This window comes from Gymnogyps californianus, chromosome 11 (assembly GCF_018139145.2).
Source record: "Gymnogyps californianus isolate 813 chromosome 11, ASM1813914v2, whole genome shotgun sequence".
Taxonomy (NCBI): Eukaryota; Metazoa; Chordata; class Aves; order Accipitriformes; family Cathartidae; genus Gymnogyps; species Gymnogyps californianus.
In genome coordinates, this window is record NC_059481.1 from 20,920,800 (window position 1) to 20,938,126 (window position 17,327).

The following is a 17,327-nucleotide window of genomic DNA, read 5'->3' on the forward strand; positions in this document are numbered from 1 at the left end:
TTGATTTTACTCTTTGTTCTCAGATGCGTTTTCTGAGTCTCATTCCTAAGCACATGCTCTCGGCTTGGCACAGTGGTCTTTTTCTCCCTATCCAGGGGGTTACAGAGGTCTCCAAACTTTATTATTATTGTTACTATTATTATCAGGCTGTCAGCTCTCTTCAGAAGCAGCAGCCAAGGACTGCACCAGCGTGACGCAGCCGTGCCCAAGGTAGAAGCACTGAAGGAAGCACTTTGACGACCGCGTCTCGCCCAGCGACCGGTGGTAGGTGCCCCCTCGCTATGGAGGGGCTGCCTGACCCTCAGGCGAGACCGCTGGGTCCGTCTGCCAGGTACCGGCTCAACCCGACCGTGTGAGAACGTCAACGCGACTCAACTCGACCCCTCACGTCTCCGCCGACCTGTCCCGGCAGCGGAGGAGAGCTCGGGGCACCTCTCTCCCCCTCACCCCACAGCCCGGCCCGGCCGCCCGGAGAGCACCCCAGTGCTGCCCAATCTGCGCCCGGGCTGGTGCGAGGAGAGCCGGGTCTGAGCTCGCCCTGAGGAGCCCCCTTCGGCTCTCTCACACCTGCCCCGGCGAAGGGCGAGCGGTCCCCGGGCCGGCGGGGGGCATGCCGGCCGCAAGGGCCCCGCCACGGGAGCCCTCCCGCCCGGCGGCTCTTACCTCAGCCGCTCCTCAGGGGAAACGGCCGTGCCGAGAGCCGAGCCCAGCCGAACGTGGCCGAACCGAGCCGAACCGAACGGAGCGCGACCCGAGCCCAGTCGAACCGAGCCGAACGGACCCCAGCCCAGCCGACCCGACTCGAGCCGGGCCGAAGGCACCCGAGCGGAGCCGCCCCCCCCGACCCCCCCGCCGCCCGCTCACCGGTGGGCGGCCACGGCGCGGCTCCGCAGGTACTTCTGCGCCGTCATGACCCCCACGAAGAGGAAGCTCTGGGCCGGCGGGCCGGGGCGGCGCAGCGGGGCGGCGGCGGCGGCGGCGGGCGGCGGGCGGCAGCCCTGCGGGCGGGCTCGGCGGGGCCGCGCCGCCGCCGCCAGCTCGGAGGCGCGGGGCAGGACGAGGCGCGAGGCGAGCACGAAGCCCAGCACCAGCCCCAGCAGGACGCTGAGCCAGGCGCGGCGGCCGCGGCCCGCCATGCCCGCCCGGCGCCGCGCCGCGCAGGCCCCGCGCGGCTCCTCACAGCGCCGCCGCCCCGCGCTGCGCCGCCGCCGCCAGCCGCGCCGTGTCGCCCAGCGCCGCCATGGGGGGAAGGGGCAGGGACGGGAAGCGGAGGGGAGGGAGGGAAGGGGAAGGGAAGGGAAGGGAAAAAGGGGCGCCCGCCTCCCCGGCCCTGCCCCTCGGCACAGGCGCCGTGTGCGGCCCGCGCCGCCGCTGCCCGCCGCCGATGGCCCCGCCCGGCCGCGGCGGTGGTGGCGGGGCCGCCGCGGAGCAGCCCCCGCCGCGGGCGGGGGGGGAGGGAGGCGGTGCCGCACGCAGCCCCCGACCCCCTCGCCTCCCGCCGCGCTGGCGCACGGGGGGGGGGCAGGACCCTGGGGTGGGGAGGGGGACCGAGCCCCGGGATGTGACCCCGGGACGGGGACCGGCTTCCAAAGCACCACCCTGGAGCGGGACCACAGGACAGGGACCGGCACCTTGACCAAGCACCCCACACAGGCGACAGGGACCCTGAGCCAGCATCCCATCCACCCTGGGGCCCTGGGACTGGGACCCCAGAACCTCGGCCCAGCTGCCCAGACCAAGAGGCTGGGACAGGAGCCCTAGAGAGCATGGGCACTCAGATGCTGGGACAGGGACTGAGACCCTGGACAGAACCCCAGGACAGGGACCGAGACCCTGGACAGAACCCCAGGACAGGGACCCCACCCCAGCACCCTGCACCGAGACCCCAGGACAGGACCCTGGCTCAGGAGCCGGGACTGGGACTCCAGCCCAGCCCTTCGGACCAGGATGGGAAAGGACTGGGAGACTGGTACCCTGACCCGCGACAGGCACCAGGTGCCCATGCCCAGTGGCAGATGTCTGTCGCCCATCCCCGCAGAGACCCAGCACGGCTCACGCCGAGCCTGCGCAGCCAGAAATGCGCCATTCTCATCTCTGCACGGTCGGGTCCCTGCTGCCCAAGCCCCAGAGCTGCCCTGCCTCGGCCCACCGTGCGTGCAGAGCCGGAGGGGAGGCACGGCAGCGAGGAGCAGCCCTCCAGCCCTGGTTTCGCCTGGCGCTGATGCATTCACGCAGCACGTGCTCTGGTGCCAGGGGGAGCGAAAGGACAGGCAGCTCTCTGGTTTTTCCCACCTTGCTAATTAAACCGACCAGAAATAGGTCAGTCTGTTTCCATCTGGAGGCTATAATGACTGCTCGACAGAGTGAAGACGTTAGCTGTACTGGGTGAAGATTTCTTTTTTCTTTGTCCGCACTAACTCTCCACGTGTGTTTCATCTACAGAGCGCTTCAGCTTCAAATACTGCAGCCCCAAACCCTTGACATTTTACAGGAAAAAAACACTCCAGTCTTTACAGACGAAACACAGCTAGTACAACCCACTGGCCTCCTGCTTATCATTGTGGTTTCTTCCATTTCCTACCCACTTTTGCATCTCCAATTGCCAGTTTTCCCCATGTTAAAATAATTTATTTATACTGTGGCGTCATCCACAACGAGCTGAGAAGAAGGAAGTCTCGGCATAATGGCAGCCTGCTCTTGAGCACGAACTGTTGCAAAAGAGGATGCTGTACCAAATCAATACTGTACATGAATAAGTCAGAGAGACATAAATGACAGATTTTTACAATCCTTGTACAGTAACTGACTGTCACACTTCTGGGAACTAGCAGGTCATATCACAATCTGCTTAGCTAATGAACATGTTGATATTTCTTAAAAAATGCTTTTGTGTGGGTTTTATTGCTCTTGTGATGGTGCAATCCTCATACAGAGGTCAGCACCGATGAACTCTTCTGATGTCAGGAGCAACAAATAACACAAGGGAAGTGCCACCATGATTTATAGTATTAAACAAAAATAAAATTAAATATAAATAGAAACTAGAGAAGAAATACAAGCAATTAACAGGAAAGAAGAGCAGGAGGTCTCCTTTCGGTTGCCCTCGGGCAGAACACAGAAGTATTGAATGAGATGTATGTTTGTGGGAAGAGGAAGAGAAGAACTAAATGGCGAAAGAGAGGGAAAGGAAGAAAAGTCCAAGCCGGAACGGACGGGAGGCGGGTAAAGCCAGGGAAGGACAGGAACACCATCGCTGGGCAAAAGCCGGCTGGAAGGCGAGAAGAGTTCCTGAGGCCGAGGCTGCGTGCCTTTGAGAGCTGCAAAACGCCGGGGAAAGGTTACAAATGCAGCACTAGCTTGAGTGCAGTGAACGTTAACAGTTGCCCAACAACTTCGTGTGTGCTACCAGGCGGAGAAGAGGTTGATGAAGATCCCCAAAAGGTCTCCTCAAAGGTTGCCCATGCATGAGGCGTGGAGGCATTCCCACCCCAGCCGGGCACTGGGCAGACCCAGGGCTGTGCCTGGCTGCTGGGGCTGGCTGGAAGCCCCACGTTTGCTCTGACAAAGCCATCACAAAGTTGCCTTTCTGGGACCTTCCTCCGGGGAACAGGGAATGGGACCTATGATCCGCCTCAGTTCTTCCCTAGTAAAATAATCCCAAACCACTATTTATACCAAGAAAACCTTTTCTGCTATACTATCCTTTCCATCCCTTCCATATGGGGAAATTCCCCCCCACACACCACTACTGTAATTCCTTTCTACTTCCCAGGATTTGCAATGCTTCACTATTCTTTCTAACTACTGGTGCCCTGATCCCTTTCTGCGAAGTCTGGGGTTATCCTCAGCCTGTGCCACTCTGCACACGTGGATCTTTTACTCCACTTTCAAAAGCTTTTTCAAAAGAGACCTCATCAAACTCTGCTTCTCCCCTCTTCCCACAAGCCCGATCATCAGGTCCTGAAATACAGGACACCGACAGCTGTTCAAGCTAAAATAAAAAGTAAGGCCACTCCTTTCCAAGAGAGGGAGATGTGGCAAGTCTGTGAGCAGGAATGGGATTACTCTCGGCGTGCTCCAAATCAGCAGTAAAAATCTCCTGATTCAAGGGAAAGCCACTGTGGCCTATGAATTACAGGAAAAGGCAGAGCTAGCGTGGTTAAAAGGCAATAAAAAAGAGAAAGGTTGGGGCTGAGGAGCTGTCAGTTGGCTTCTTCCCATAAAGAAAAGAAGTTAGTCATCAGAATTGAAAACTTCATGCGACTTCAGCACACATGGAAACGATGAAGCGGAGCAGCACACTCCCGCGTTAGATCTCCTCTGCCCCGAGTTCTCGTTTGGCACGTTCCCACCTCCCCGCACCTCTAGAGCAATTACGGTCCTGGACCTCGCCACGTGCGGGGGGTGAGCAGAGAGCGCTTGGGGCAGGGGCAGGAGAAGGAAGGGGCGCTTTCTTGGTGCCAGGATTTAACCCGGAGAGGAGGCACGTTCGGAGTTCACGCTGCCGCCGCGCAAGATCACACCAGCGGCTGGCTATAAGGCCGAGACGTCCAGCTGTAAAGAGGGGGTAGCACCTGGGAATGCTGCAACGCTCACGCAACCTCCCTAAGCACATCAAAGTGCCTCGCTTTATTTCATTTATTGCGCCAAACTCACGTTCCAAAGCGTTAGGTGGGCAAATGCCCCTTTTACTGCTCCTGCCCCCTCCCCTGTTCTTGCATAGAGCAGCTGCTGTTTCCACTATAGGAAAAGAAGAAGAAAAAAAAAAAAAGGCAGATTAAGGGAAAACTTGAAGAGCATGGTTTAGTTCTTCCAGCTGAATTATAACACTGCCATTACCTGCCTAGAGTATGTTTTTAATCTGGTTGGCAGAGAAAGGTCGTACTGCATAGTCACATTTAAGCACCTTCCCCTGTTAATACAGCTCTTAGTCTCAATAAATAGTTGACACTATATATTATGGCTACTATATATTAAAAGGCATGGTACTTTTCTCATATAACACTGTATACAAGCATAAACACATTTTTATGCAGCAAGTTTTCTATTCTATGTAAGATTGCTTGAGGAAATAGTCTGAGGGCTCTCCAAAATCTGAAGAGGATGCACGTCGTGTGTGCTCCGTCTCCGTGCTCCCATCCCACTCACTCCAGTGAGATTAGCACCCGGACCAGCCGGTGAGAGCCCACTTGACAGGCCCACACAGTTTAGATTCATAATCAGATTAACAAAACAGTAATCCTATTTTTAAATGATGAAAAAGCCAAGTCCTTGAAGCGGCGAGCTGTTTTGTGCGCGTACAGGATAGATGTCATCCTTTTGGAATAAAGAAGCTTAATACCAAAGGAAAAAAGTTTCTTCCACATAGGAGACTCGACTCTATAGAGGAAAGAGGGACTATCTTGCACTATAACCACTTCTTTTTCCATCGGTTTTGATCTCCAGTTTTTCCACACTGATGAGCCCACTCTAATACTTACAGGATGTACCTTCTACAATATATATTCTTTACCATATTTTAAAATAATAGTTAAAGAAGTGAACTACTTCCCAAGCGCTCCAGAAACTTTAATTATGAATGTTCCAGTACTTAAACTGATACTTTAAAAACTACCCAGGCACTGGAAAATGAGCATACTTCATATATTCAAGGTAACAGACTCACGGTGGAAAAAATCTAGCTGGGCAACCAGCAGCATTTGTCTCTGTCACAGTATTTCCAGCACCGTTGCATTTTCCCAAATGATGCAGAAACTCCTTCCCCGGCTCCAGCACCCACTTTTGTTTTGTTTTTTTTTTCCCCTCCTCATCCTCTTCTGGTCCTGCCACGGACCAGTCCCAACCTTTCCTCTCAGCTGAATCACGCCGAAGATGCCCGTTGAAGGGACAAATAAAAAAAAAGAAGAAATGTTGCTGATTCCTCCTTTGCTGGAAAGCCGGACCAACATTGCCATCCTACGGCCCGGCCCCGCAGTGCAGCGGCCGCACCGCGCCCGGGGCCGAGGGGCTGCCCTGGGTCGCTTCTGCCCTTCCCAGCCAGGGAATTTGGTTGAGGGCTTGGGAGGTGTGGGAGGGGATGGAAAACCCTCCTGCTCCCCACACAGCTCCTCAGTTGCCTGCTCAAACCTCTCGTTCTCATCGGCCGGGCGGCGGTAGCAGCGCTGCCGTGGTGCACCAAGGCATCGGAGCTTTGCGTCACGGAGGGGAAGGTGATGTATTTTTAACGCGCTGCAGTCGGAGCGGAGTCAACAAACCGTTGAAAAAGTCTAGAACGTGTATTTAAAAAGCAAGCGTCAAGATGCAATATACCTAAGAAGCGGAATAGCTAGCGAAGTGGCAATTACATTCCCTAAGAAGCAGCAAGCCGAATTTATGGGGAACATTACCCAAGAAGCAGTAAGCCGAATTTATGGGAACATTACCCACTCCAGTACGTGATAAAGCAAAGCTTTAGGACCCAGGTTTGGGGTTGTTTTTTTTTTTTTAAAGTGCATCTTGTAGGCCAGCCTAACGGTAGCTCCCCATTTTAATGCACGCAACAGAGCACTAGAACTAGATTGAAAGGCCAGGTATTTCAGTATATCCATTTTCCTTCCATTCTCTTTAAAGAGAATTTTCTAAGTTCTTTCCCTTGCCATCCCTACATTAATGTTACCCACCGTACCAGCTCTGAAGCTGAGCTCGGTAAGCAGCACACAGAAAGAATCTTGATTCGTAAACTACGGTAGACACAGAGGGAGGAATGAAATTATTAATTTATCAGTGGAGATCTTGCTCTGTGCCAAAAGTGCTTTTCAGCAGGTACGCACTTCAAAACACAAATGATCACAGAAAAAAAAAAATACACATCAGAGCAGCGGCTGCATACCTGCCAGCCCCTCACAACAGAAATCTGCAATCAAAATGTGTATATTCACCACCAAAACTGAGCTGAGGAGACCTATTCCATTGCAGCCATTGATTGGTTCATAAAAACTTATGGAAGTTTTTGAAGTCGCTGGCTCTGGAGCTGGGAATATGGGCAGGGTGCGTGTCAGGCTTGGAACAGCTGGCTTGGAAGCTCACACAAAATCAGCTACAACGATGCAACCGGGCCAGGACACCACCCAGCCAGCAGCCGTATGCTTTTCCTTTGTGGTTGCAGAGCTGTTCCAAAAGCTAAGCTTTCACTCCAAAAGGGGGGAAGAAAAAAAAAAACAAACCAACAAAAAATCAAAACAACCCAAGTCTTCAGCTCATCCAAGTCTAGACCGACTTTTTCTACAGTTGGAAGTTATTTAGTTTCAGTGTTCAGCAACAGCACGGACAGAAACACGCTGTGCCCCGCTCTTGGCTAACCTGAGCCCTGAAAACGTGTCACTTTTTAGCCTGTACAAGGGCAAAAATCGTCCAAAGGGTGGATCTGATCTGATCTAGAGATGTGCGCTGATGTGCAGCCAGGCTTGAAAAAACACAACCGCCAGCGATGGAACTGCCAGCGATGGGAACTGCCTCGTTGAGCGCAGGAGGCACAAAGGGCAGCATTCGGATGGTTTAAAGGCAGCCATTAACCGTAGCGCTGCTGGTAAAATGTACGGGAGACTGTCATGCTGGATGCCATCCTCCTTCACAGAGCTCTCCGAACGCTAATGCTCTCGTTAGTCATCTTCCTAGGGAGGGGAAAAAAGACACAAAACCCAAGAAAAAACACCCCAATCTAAACACCTGAGCTGACTATCAGCACGGTCTAAGGAGGACACCGGAACGGGCATAGAGCAACTGCAGAACAGCCTAATGCCTTGAGTTTTGAGTCAAAATAGTACAGAACTGTACAAAACACAGCAGATTAGATTTGTTAGTATTAACATTTCATACCTGCGTTCAGTCTCTGCTAGGAGAGCAGTTCCTTGCAGATATGGGTGCAATTATCATTTTCATTCACACTGATCTTTGATTAACACACAGGTAATTCTGGAACGCCTGGGAACAGCTCTGCTGACAGATTCCCTGTTTGCCCTCACTCCCCCAAGTCCATCTTCTGTTGCTCATTATTAAAAATTTCCAATATAAGAAACACATTTTTTTAAACAACTAAGTATGCAATATCACTCTTAAAAGCTTTCCCCCATTTCACAATGTTTTTGAAAGGCATAAATAAAGCCAAATAGATTTTATAAGAGTGACAACATGGTTTTTTGTTCAGTTTTAATTCCAGTGCTCAGTATCTCCTGACGAATAGTCCAGAGAACTATGCATAAACTAGACCTCATCTGCAATTTAAAGAAAACAAAAAACTTTGTTCCTCCAGCACATAAATCACCTGAAAGGCAATGAAAAGTACTTAGCTGCATTTCTCGAGCAACTATGATTTTCAGGATTTTTTTGTGCCTCTGAACCCTTGCTTGACTTAGGATTTTTCAATACCCAAAACATTACTCTTCAGTGGTTAAGTAACATTATACAGCAGTTTAATAGCATTGCATTAACTCTAAGTTTGTTAGCTAGCTTCTTCCAGATAAAGATATTTCCAGAACATCTGCATCAGTAGAGTAAGAGGCTTCTTGCATAACTGCTCTAAGTGTGTGGGGGGAATCTCCTGAAAGCTTTTTAACATGAGATCTTTCATAATTCAAGTTCTTGGGAATTCATACCAAAGTAGGAACAATGGATTCATTAAATAGTTCACTTTCACCCAATGCCTTCTGCGTGCTTCACTCTTAAGCTATAAAGCAACAAGCAACCACCTTTCCATACTTGTTTGTGGTCAAGGGAGAGCTTTCTATTTGAAGTCAGAGGAAAAACCCTTCCCTCTGCTTGTGCAGGTTGTGAGCCAAAAGAGAAGTTTTACAAACTGAGGTTCTTCCTCCCACCCTGAAGTGTCTGATCAAGAAAAACTTAGGGACTTGAGGATTAAAATAAAAAAATTAAGGGAGAGAGAAGGTTGAAGTTTCCAGAAATATGTAAATCACTTCATTCTCACTGGATATGTCTTAATAAATCTTAGAATTGGGCAAAAATCCATATCCCCAGTCCCAGCCAGAAGCAAGTCTTGAGACACAGAGAAAGATTAGCATATGCTCAGATCAGACCTGCTTATTTATTTCTTAAAATGTTTTTACTGAACTAAATCAACCCATCCTTACCATTTTATCAACACAAAGAATTCTGCTTCTTTAAGACAACAACCTCCCCCAGATGTTTTTCTGAAGACACCACCTCAGTCTGTTGCCTGTTTCCCCAACACAAGGGGAAAATGTTCCCCAGAGGCATGAGTAAGATAACAACTTAGTCCTTTTTACTGATGAAGAATCTTCAGATCCTGAAAATATCCTTCCACACCTTTTTTTTTTTTTTTCCTTGTTAAAGATTAAAACCCAAAGTTACATACACCAGTCTATGTTACAACAATGGAAATTTACGTTTACATACCAAAACGCACAGAAGCCAGGAAATGAAAACTAGTTTCCACAGGAACACAGCCTTCTCTCTTCATCTTCTACATGCACTCGAACACACACTTCATGGGTCTAAAGCAAAACCTTATTGGCCTTTCCATTTCATTAGCTGGCAACTTTAAAACTTACTAGTAACATGCTATTGTTACATTTATAGTCAAGAGAAAATCATGGATCACCTGACATACAGAGCAGTATCTATATAAACAGTGTATTCGAGGTTGGCACTCATACCCATTGATGAACACAAATATTCCAAGCGTATTTAGAAAGAAGTGTTCAAGCAGCCCTAAGCTGTGTCAATGAAATACTGATATGTACTTTAATGCCTATATACAAGCTCAGTAACAGTAATCAGACACAGGGACACTTGTCGTACGCTCACAGGAACTATTTCTATCAAAGACAGCCTGGATTTTACTCGTCTTTTGCATTTTGTGCTAGAGAGCATATCAAGAGGATGGGGTGTTTGGAAAGCTCATTTACGATGACCAGCTCTAACTTTGTTTTCTATCCACAGTGCTGGATACACACTGGAAGGATGCAGACCACACACGCTTCAGTTCCTTAATCCTTACAGTCCCTCACTTGCAAGTTTTAGACATTTGTGAGCCAGAGCCCCATTTCAGCACAAACCACCCTCAGCTTTTGTGCTGCACAAGCTGGCAGCAGGGTAAGAACACACCTCGGCATCTAGCTGGGTTATTCAGGGCAGCCGGGCAGCCAGGCTATCGGTTCCCACCCTGAGACACGTTCAGAACAGAAGGCAGTACAAAGTAAGCTCTTAATGTCCCCAAGGTGTAACCCTGACTAAAGCGTGGCTAAAGCTATACACAGTCCTGCTGCCCACAACACGCAGATCTCAGCGCAGTTCGCGGCTTCTCTTTTCCCTTTGAATGTCTTGCAGTGTTTGAGTTGACCATGCCTACGAATCCCCTCCTCCTCAAACTGTATTTGTCGACAGCACTTCGTAAAGAAACACGCTCTGCTCTATTAGAGCAAAGGCCTTTGTTACATGTTTTCTTGATTTAGATTCAAATACAGCTGGAGTGCTTAACAACCAGTAATTGCAGTCTATCCAATTTCAGAATCACTTACTGGGGTGGGGAAGAGAACAGAGAGTTTCACTTTTTAAACTTGGGAAAACTTGATTTGGTCTTAACCTGAAGGCGATTCTTCTAACAATCATGATTTGGAACACAGAACACTCAACTAAAAAAAAACTGTTAAAAGCCAAAAAGAACAGCTGAAAACCCCCTTTTGTTTATGGAGGTAGTCAAATGAAAATCATTTCATTTGATCTCTCATCTTGCTTTATACACATTTATTGCACTAGAACATATGCCTTCTATATAAAAAGATGCTGTAGAAAACCACAAGATTGTAAATCTAGATTTATGATTCGTTTGCAATTATATTTAATATTAATAGTGTTTTTACAAAGCGGTTGAAATAAAAAAAAAAAAAAGGAATAGCAAGAAACCCCCCATCTGCTGTCTAGCATCAGTAATCCTCACTGGCTTGTTTACCATTTATAAGGAAAACATCATTCAAGGTAGCTTGTCACAGAGACTCTCCGGCAATAACTGGCCTTCGGTGCAAATCCGTGGCGCTTGTCAGTTCATCTGTTTTTTCTGAAAGTCCCTCCTCCTAAAATTCAAGGTATCTGCCGGTGATAATATTCTTCCCCTCTAAAGTACCTTCCAGCCAAACACAGTAAATCTGGTAACACGTCTGAGGATGGTAAATATCCTAATTTTACAGAGGTAAACCGAGCGTAGATAATTAAATTTGCCTGAGGCCAGTCTTTTGAATAGCCAGCCACAGAACCCAGATCTCTCAATCCCAGGTGATTCACCTTGGCTGGAGACTACGCTTCCTCTCTACAGAAGCGTGAAAATTAACTGATTACACTGAAATTGTTTCTTTTTTCATCCTCTCTAGGAGGACCAGGTATTTTTCTTGTGTAGTATCAGCTTCTGCGTTACTCTTTGGAAATGGCGTAAATCTGTTTTCAAGTTAACACCTGCACTAAGCCAAATCCCAAAGGAGTCACTGTGACATGCGAACTGTAGGCAGTTAGACAGTGGGTAAGATCAAGCCTGCTAGTGACATGAGACACTAGGGAGGTTAGCCTCATCCACCTGCTGACGGGCCTCTCCGGCCTGGTCTCCAGGAACAAGTTCCTCCTCCTTCTCCAGACAGGGGGTTATAGCCTAGAAGTACAGAGGAGAAATCCACCGTATTAATATACATCCTCAACAGGCCTTCACCAACACACAAGGAACGCCAAAAATAACTCTTACAATTATTTGCACCTTGTTTATACTTACTACATAGGCAGCATTTTAAGGAAAATGAAAGCAGAGAAAATATCCAGACTTGAGATAGTTTATCTTTGTAGTGCTCACAGTAAAAGCCATTGCAAAGCACTCATGTTTTAATTTGATCAATTCGGATTAAATTAAAGTTAATTACCATTTAATTTCTCTAAGTCTGCACTAACGCTTTAATGCTGCTCTGCAGAGTAAACAGAGCAGTAACAGTAACTCACAGTAAACTCTGTAAGAGTGTATCTCTTCTCCAAGAGCCCTAATAGTTAGGGACTTCTTAAAAATAATCTTTTATTCCAGTCCTGCAAGGAAGGAATACTCTGAAGGTCAAAAGGTAGAACCGCTCATTACTACTGTAAGATTTTTTTTAAAAGAATTTGAAAAGGCAAGTATGTGCAGTAAGGCAAACAGATACTTTAGTTGAACCTCCCAATGCCATAACTATAGGCAACTTCATTTTACGAGTATGTACTCGGAAAGATACAACTTGGCAAACATCCTCAATGTGTTCTGTACAAGGCAAAGAAAAAGACAACTGAAAACCTAGTAGCGTTGCTAACCAAGCAGGTTTCAAAGCAACCTGTTGCACTGAAACTTCAAGCGTCACCTCCATCTTTGAAATTTGTTTTTCTCAGACTAGCCAAGTTCTGCTTTCTAGCTTAATTCAGCAGCTGAACAGTGCAGATGGTTCTTTCACTTCATGCTGATCTACCTCATGAGAAGATCAGAGACCTCTAATTCTATAACCTGTTACTTATGCAAAGAGTTGGCTTAGGATGAAACTAGGACAGGTAGCAGCTGGAAAGGTGCCTCAACCCAGCTGCCCTGATCCTGCTTCTCAGCACAGCTTTTACCCATGCATTTCTCATCCCCCATAGCGGTGAATATTCTCTGCAAGAGCTATAGAGATATTTGACAGTATCAGACATTAGACTGCACTCATATTAAACAACATAAGACGAATCAATCCGTCAGTTCCTTCAGATGTTGTCAACAGCTGTCAGTAAAAATATTCAAAGCAGAAATTTCAGCACTGAACTATTATTGAGGTTTAATATGTTCCATCAAGAATCTCCAGGTTTCATACATTTAATCAAGTGACTGACTTAGCGCTGCACCCTAAGTGGGTTTCCCTTTTAGTCTGATACGATTGAGGCTGTCTAGATGATCCCCTCCACTATGGAAAACCATCATTAAAATACGATACCCCAATTAGCGCTTGCAGGCATGGCACAGGCTGTTTGACCAGCTAGGACACTAGCTGCATGGCCGATACACGGCAGTGATCCTAACGCGGACTATGTAAGGCCATAGAAAGCAGTTCGTCCAGCAAGATGATTTCAACGGTTGACAGCGAGTTTAACGATAAGACCGTCTGGCAGTTTGCGAGAGTTGATAACAGTTTACACATCTGCAGGATCTATATATTCAATAGGTCATTACTGTGATATCTGATAAATAAGGTCACATTTTGCGTAATGAAGTCTTTCATTTGCCTGAATCTACATAATACAAAGTAAAATATCCTCTTCCTGCGTTTAGTTAGTACTACAGGTGACTGAAAGACAGACCAGCTATTAAATTATAGGACGTTTACAGTAATGGGGGAGGGATCCCAGAAGCATTGTAAGAATCTATAATTTTGAGTCACAAAAATCTCAGTAAATTATGGCAAAAGCATTTACAAGAAAACTGAAACACTGTTTCCCCGGGGAAAAGTACCATAGAATCTTCCTGCTAGGTTTTGCACAAAGTGCAAAGACAGCCACACTGGTCAGAGGTAAAGAGCTTGTTTGTAAGGCACGTTTTGCTTCCTCCTTGGAGGAGAGAAAAAAATATGTATAATGACTATGTACATAGCTGGATAAATGCTCTGTTTCAAGCTCAGAATATCTGAAGGATTTCGTACTTACCACCTCCTCGCAAGGGCTTTTTGTTTGGTTTAGATTTTGGGACTGCTGATGAGGTGGAGGCACCAGATTCTACTTCTTGCTGTTCACAAAAGCAAAAAGTTACTCAGAATTTAATCAACATGAATTTCAGCTAATCTAATCACATAAACATAATTGTTACCTGATTAAAACAGTTGTTACCTGATTCAGTTTCAGGTTTCCTTTATAGCTTTTTCCTTCTTGCATACTTTCCCACATTGCTATCTTCTGCCTTCGCTTCTCTTCTTCAAGCTAAGAAACAAATCCAGGATACACAAGACTAAGATTTCAGAACTAATAGAATTGCCAGTGCTACAGAAACAGCTACAACAGACTCATCAAAAACCAAGGGATCTATCTTTATCTGATGCAGTATCTCCGAGCTTATGAAAGCATCTACTTCTGTAAACACCCACATCTTCCCAACCACAGAAAAACCACCCCTCCTCAATATATACAGACACTGTCTGCAGCTTCTTTTGACCACTTGATGCTTTAAAACATTTTGAAAGTAAAACAGAACCAAGTGGCAAACTTATTTTCTTCCACAATATGACTTTTCATTTGTTTTTAACTGCCAATATTTCTTGAAGCATGAGCTATAAACTGAGGTCTGAATGTATCTGACTGCAAAAGTAAAAACACAAGGAGAGCTGGGATATGAGCAATATTATTGCTACGCTGATCACATCCACTTTTCTATGCTGCTCCACATAGCAATATGCTATTCCTCATTATCTCAAGCTGTAGTTCAAACCATTAAATTACAGCAATGCTAAGCTACATTTCTAAGAACTTATATTTGCCATTAAGAACAGAAAATGCATGTATGCAGTAGTACATTTAATCTAAACGCCAGTAAATCCCCTCCAGCCATGCATATAACTAAGTTTCTGTAGGTACAGATTTACCTGTTAAAAAAAAAAAAAAAAAAGATCAGGCCCACAGTGTCCCACGCACACAATTACTTGCAGAGAAGCAAGTGCCACAGAGATTAATTACTTCAGGAAGGAGCAGAATACTACACATATCAATCATTCTAATCAACGAAGAGCATCAGGACATCAGGTCAGCACAGCATGTACGTATGGGCTTGCATCACTGGAGGTCCATCGTGATACCTACTGCCGTTACTGCTCCGTGGATCAAACCGTATAAAAAGTGGTCCGGGTAAAGGAGGGGGGAAAAACCCACCACCCACATTCCAGCAGAGAGAGCGAGTCTCCTGTTCTTCTGGTATCTAGCATGGAATAAACCTTTCTACAACAGCAGCAAAGTACTTGACAACAAATTTGTGAGTTAAAGAAAGAAACCCTCTCTGGTTACCTGTCTTTGTTTTTCTTTGTATCTTTCTGCTTGTGCATTCAACTCCTCTTGCATCCTGAGGCGAGCTGCTGTCAAAGCTTCCTGCCTTCTTACCACCACGTCAGGTTCTAGGAAATTGGGAAGGAGTTTGCAAAGCTATTCAAAATAAATTCTAGATGGTCTCCTCAAAGAATTGCAATAAGGAAAGGCTTTCATCTCTCCCTGCAGCTGTTTCGCAGAAAATCACAGCTCAAGTTCAGTTTCCAGCTAATCTGTTACAGTAATTTATACGCTGATTTAAATTTCATAACATTTTAATATTTTTAGAGCAATTATTTTAATGGGATTTTAATGAATAAGGACACCGATGTAAGGAACCTATAAAAAATTAAAATTCACACTTCTAGGATACTTGCTTCTATTTCTGAAGGATTTGTTTGATACAAATAATTTCAGAAATATCACCCATGCTTCACAGGAATTCCATTTTTACCCAGAGAACTTCTTTTACGCAGAAGCATGAGGCAACCGGCCCACATTCACTCCTACTCCTTCTGGCAATTGGTCCTGTTTGTTTCATTATGGCAGTGAAGCAGTGGCAGATTTAACATGCTCCATCAGCAGAGAAATTACTTACAAATATCACACATATCTCAAGAGAAAACTGGCAGTGTCAGAAAATCGACATTGAGTCACTTCTCTTCATAACTGGCCTTTAAGAGAAGTCAAAAAAAAATTATATCCAAACAAAGGCAAATATTACTCTCTTTTTTTCCAGTAGCTTAAGTATCTCCACATTTGTTTGTCTCCTTATACGTTTGCTACCCTCCAGTGATGAATATGTAAAAGAAATTTCAGTACTTTCAGTAATTTCATTTTATAGGCAGTTTTGGCAATTAAATCAAGATTTAATTAGCATTACAAAAGAACACTAGTAGGATAAGGGCACGTAAGTAATATTTTCTGGGGCCCCATGTACTGCCATGACCACATGCCGAAGGAATCAGCGCCAAGCACTTATTGTTTTGGCAGATCCATAAGCACAGCCTGTGCTTTATGACAGCGAGGCTCCAGATGAGGCAGGATCACGACTCTGTAAGATTTACAACCTCTGTCACGCTCGAGAAGATAACACAGACGAGGTATAATGAGAGTTGTACCCCAAATGTACACAATCCTGCCAGAGCTGGAACTGCGAAGGAATAGTTCAAAGGAGAGATAGATGATGAATATTAATTAAAAAATGAATATTAATCAAAAGATTTCCCCCCAGTATTTAGATTTGGATGTTTTGGTTTTGTTTGATAAGTCTAACAGTTATTTGATAACCGACCACAACTACTTTTAACCACCATTCTCTCAGCTCCTGCACTACCAAAGACCAGCTATGCCCTTGTTCTGCAATGCCCCACTCCTTTGCTCCCAACCACATTACTTTGGGACACAATCCTTCCTCGACAACCTTTTAAAAACACTTCTCTTGGTCCAACCTTTCCCAGCTATCTCTTCAGCAACACGATCTGTACGCTTTCGTGGGCCTAAACAGTTATCCTGAGTATCGTTCAACGTTAAAATCCCTCAGAATCTCTTTTCGGTTGTTATTAAATAAAGACTCTGTGTGTGTGGATCCGAGCAGCTGTCAGACATCCCATCACGACTGCGGAGCGCTAGCAAGAACCTAGAAGAGACACAAGCACCACCCCATACAGCTCGAGAGAGCCAGCAAACATTCACTCACCCACAGCTGCGTCAGCTGCTCCCGGCTGGCCGCTCGGCCTGGCCGCCAGGCTCTGGGATATCTTCTGGATGAGGAGATAGATGGCGACACCGGCCAAGAGGATGTACCAGCCATAGCTGGACAGCAGGGAGCCCACTGGGACGGGGACAAGCCATAGGTGAGAGCAGGCTGAGCGGGAAGGAGCCCACCCAGCCAGGAGGCGAGAAGGCGGGAGGACGCCCGGGCGGGACCCGGCTTCTCTCCTCAGCGGGCAGGCGAGTCCGCTGGGCTCCTCTCAGCCCCGCCACCCCCCCCCGGCCGCCCGCCCTCACCTCCCCTCAGCCCGGGACCGGCCCCCCTGCCCCCGGCCCCTCACCCGTGTGCTGCAGGAACTCGAGGCCCCCCCGCCCCAGCGCCGCCTGCCCGGGGCCCGGCGCGGGCCCGCCGCCGCCCCCCAACTCCATCGCCCGCCGCCGCCGCTGCCGCCTCACGTCCGGGAGCCGCCCCGCGCGCCCGCCGGCTGCGCCAATCACCGCCCTCCTCGTCCTCCACCACCTCGGGACCAGAGAACCAACCAGGAAGCGAGGCTTCCCCTCGCGGGCCAATG

General features: G+C 47.4%; 2 protein-coding genes across 2 annotated transcripts in view; both read right to left on the bottom strand.

Annotated features, from left to right (window-relative positions):
• CHSY1 (chondroitin sulfate synthase 1) overlaps nucleotides 1-1,136 on the bottom strand; it is a 79,433-nt gene extending 78,297 nt beyond the window's left edge. Inside the window, exon 1 of the mRNA XM_050903573.1 lies at nucleotides 865-1,136. Within this exon, the coding sequence (XP_050759530.1) occupies nucleotides 865-1,136 (272 nt within the window). The remainder of the gene's footprint in view (nucleotides 1-864) is intronic.
• A 9,699-nt stretch (nucleotides 1,137-10,835) lies between these two features.
• On the bottom strand, nucleotides 10,836-17,184 carry SELENOS (selenoprotein S). The gene is made up of 6 exons (XM_050903132.1): nucleotides 17,097-17,184; nucleotides 16,742-16,876; nucleotides 15,025-15,131; nucleotides 13,861-13,950; nucleotides 13,681-13,759; nucleotides 10,836-11,650 (listed from the first exon to the last, which is right to left on the bottom strand). Exons 1-6 carry the CDS (start codon nucleotides 17,182-17,184, stop codon nucleotides 11,571-11,573), a joined length of 579 nt encoding a protein of 192 aa, XP_050759089.1. The 3' UTR covers nucleotides 10,836-11,570.
• Nucleotides 17,185-17,327: the final 143 nt, after the last annotated feature.

Bases quoted from the DNA above. Each gene is read 5' to 3' on its own strand.
- SELENOS (XM_050903132.1), bottom strand. From the start codon at position 17,184: ATGGAGTTGGGGGGCGGCGGCGGGCCCGCGCCGGGCCCCGGGCAGGCG. The intron at 13,760-13,860 runs GTAACAACTGTT...TTTTGTGAACAG, and splicing joins GAAACCTGAAACTGAATCAG to CAAGAAGTAGAATCTGGTGC. The intron at 11,651-13,680 runs GTAAGTACGAAA...CTGTACTTCTAG, and splicing joins AAAGCCCTTGCGAGGAGGTG to GCTATAACCCCCTGTCTGGA.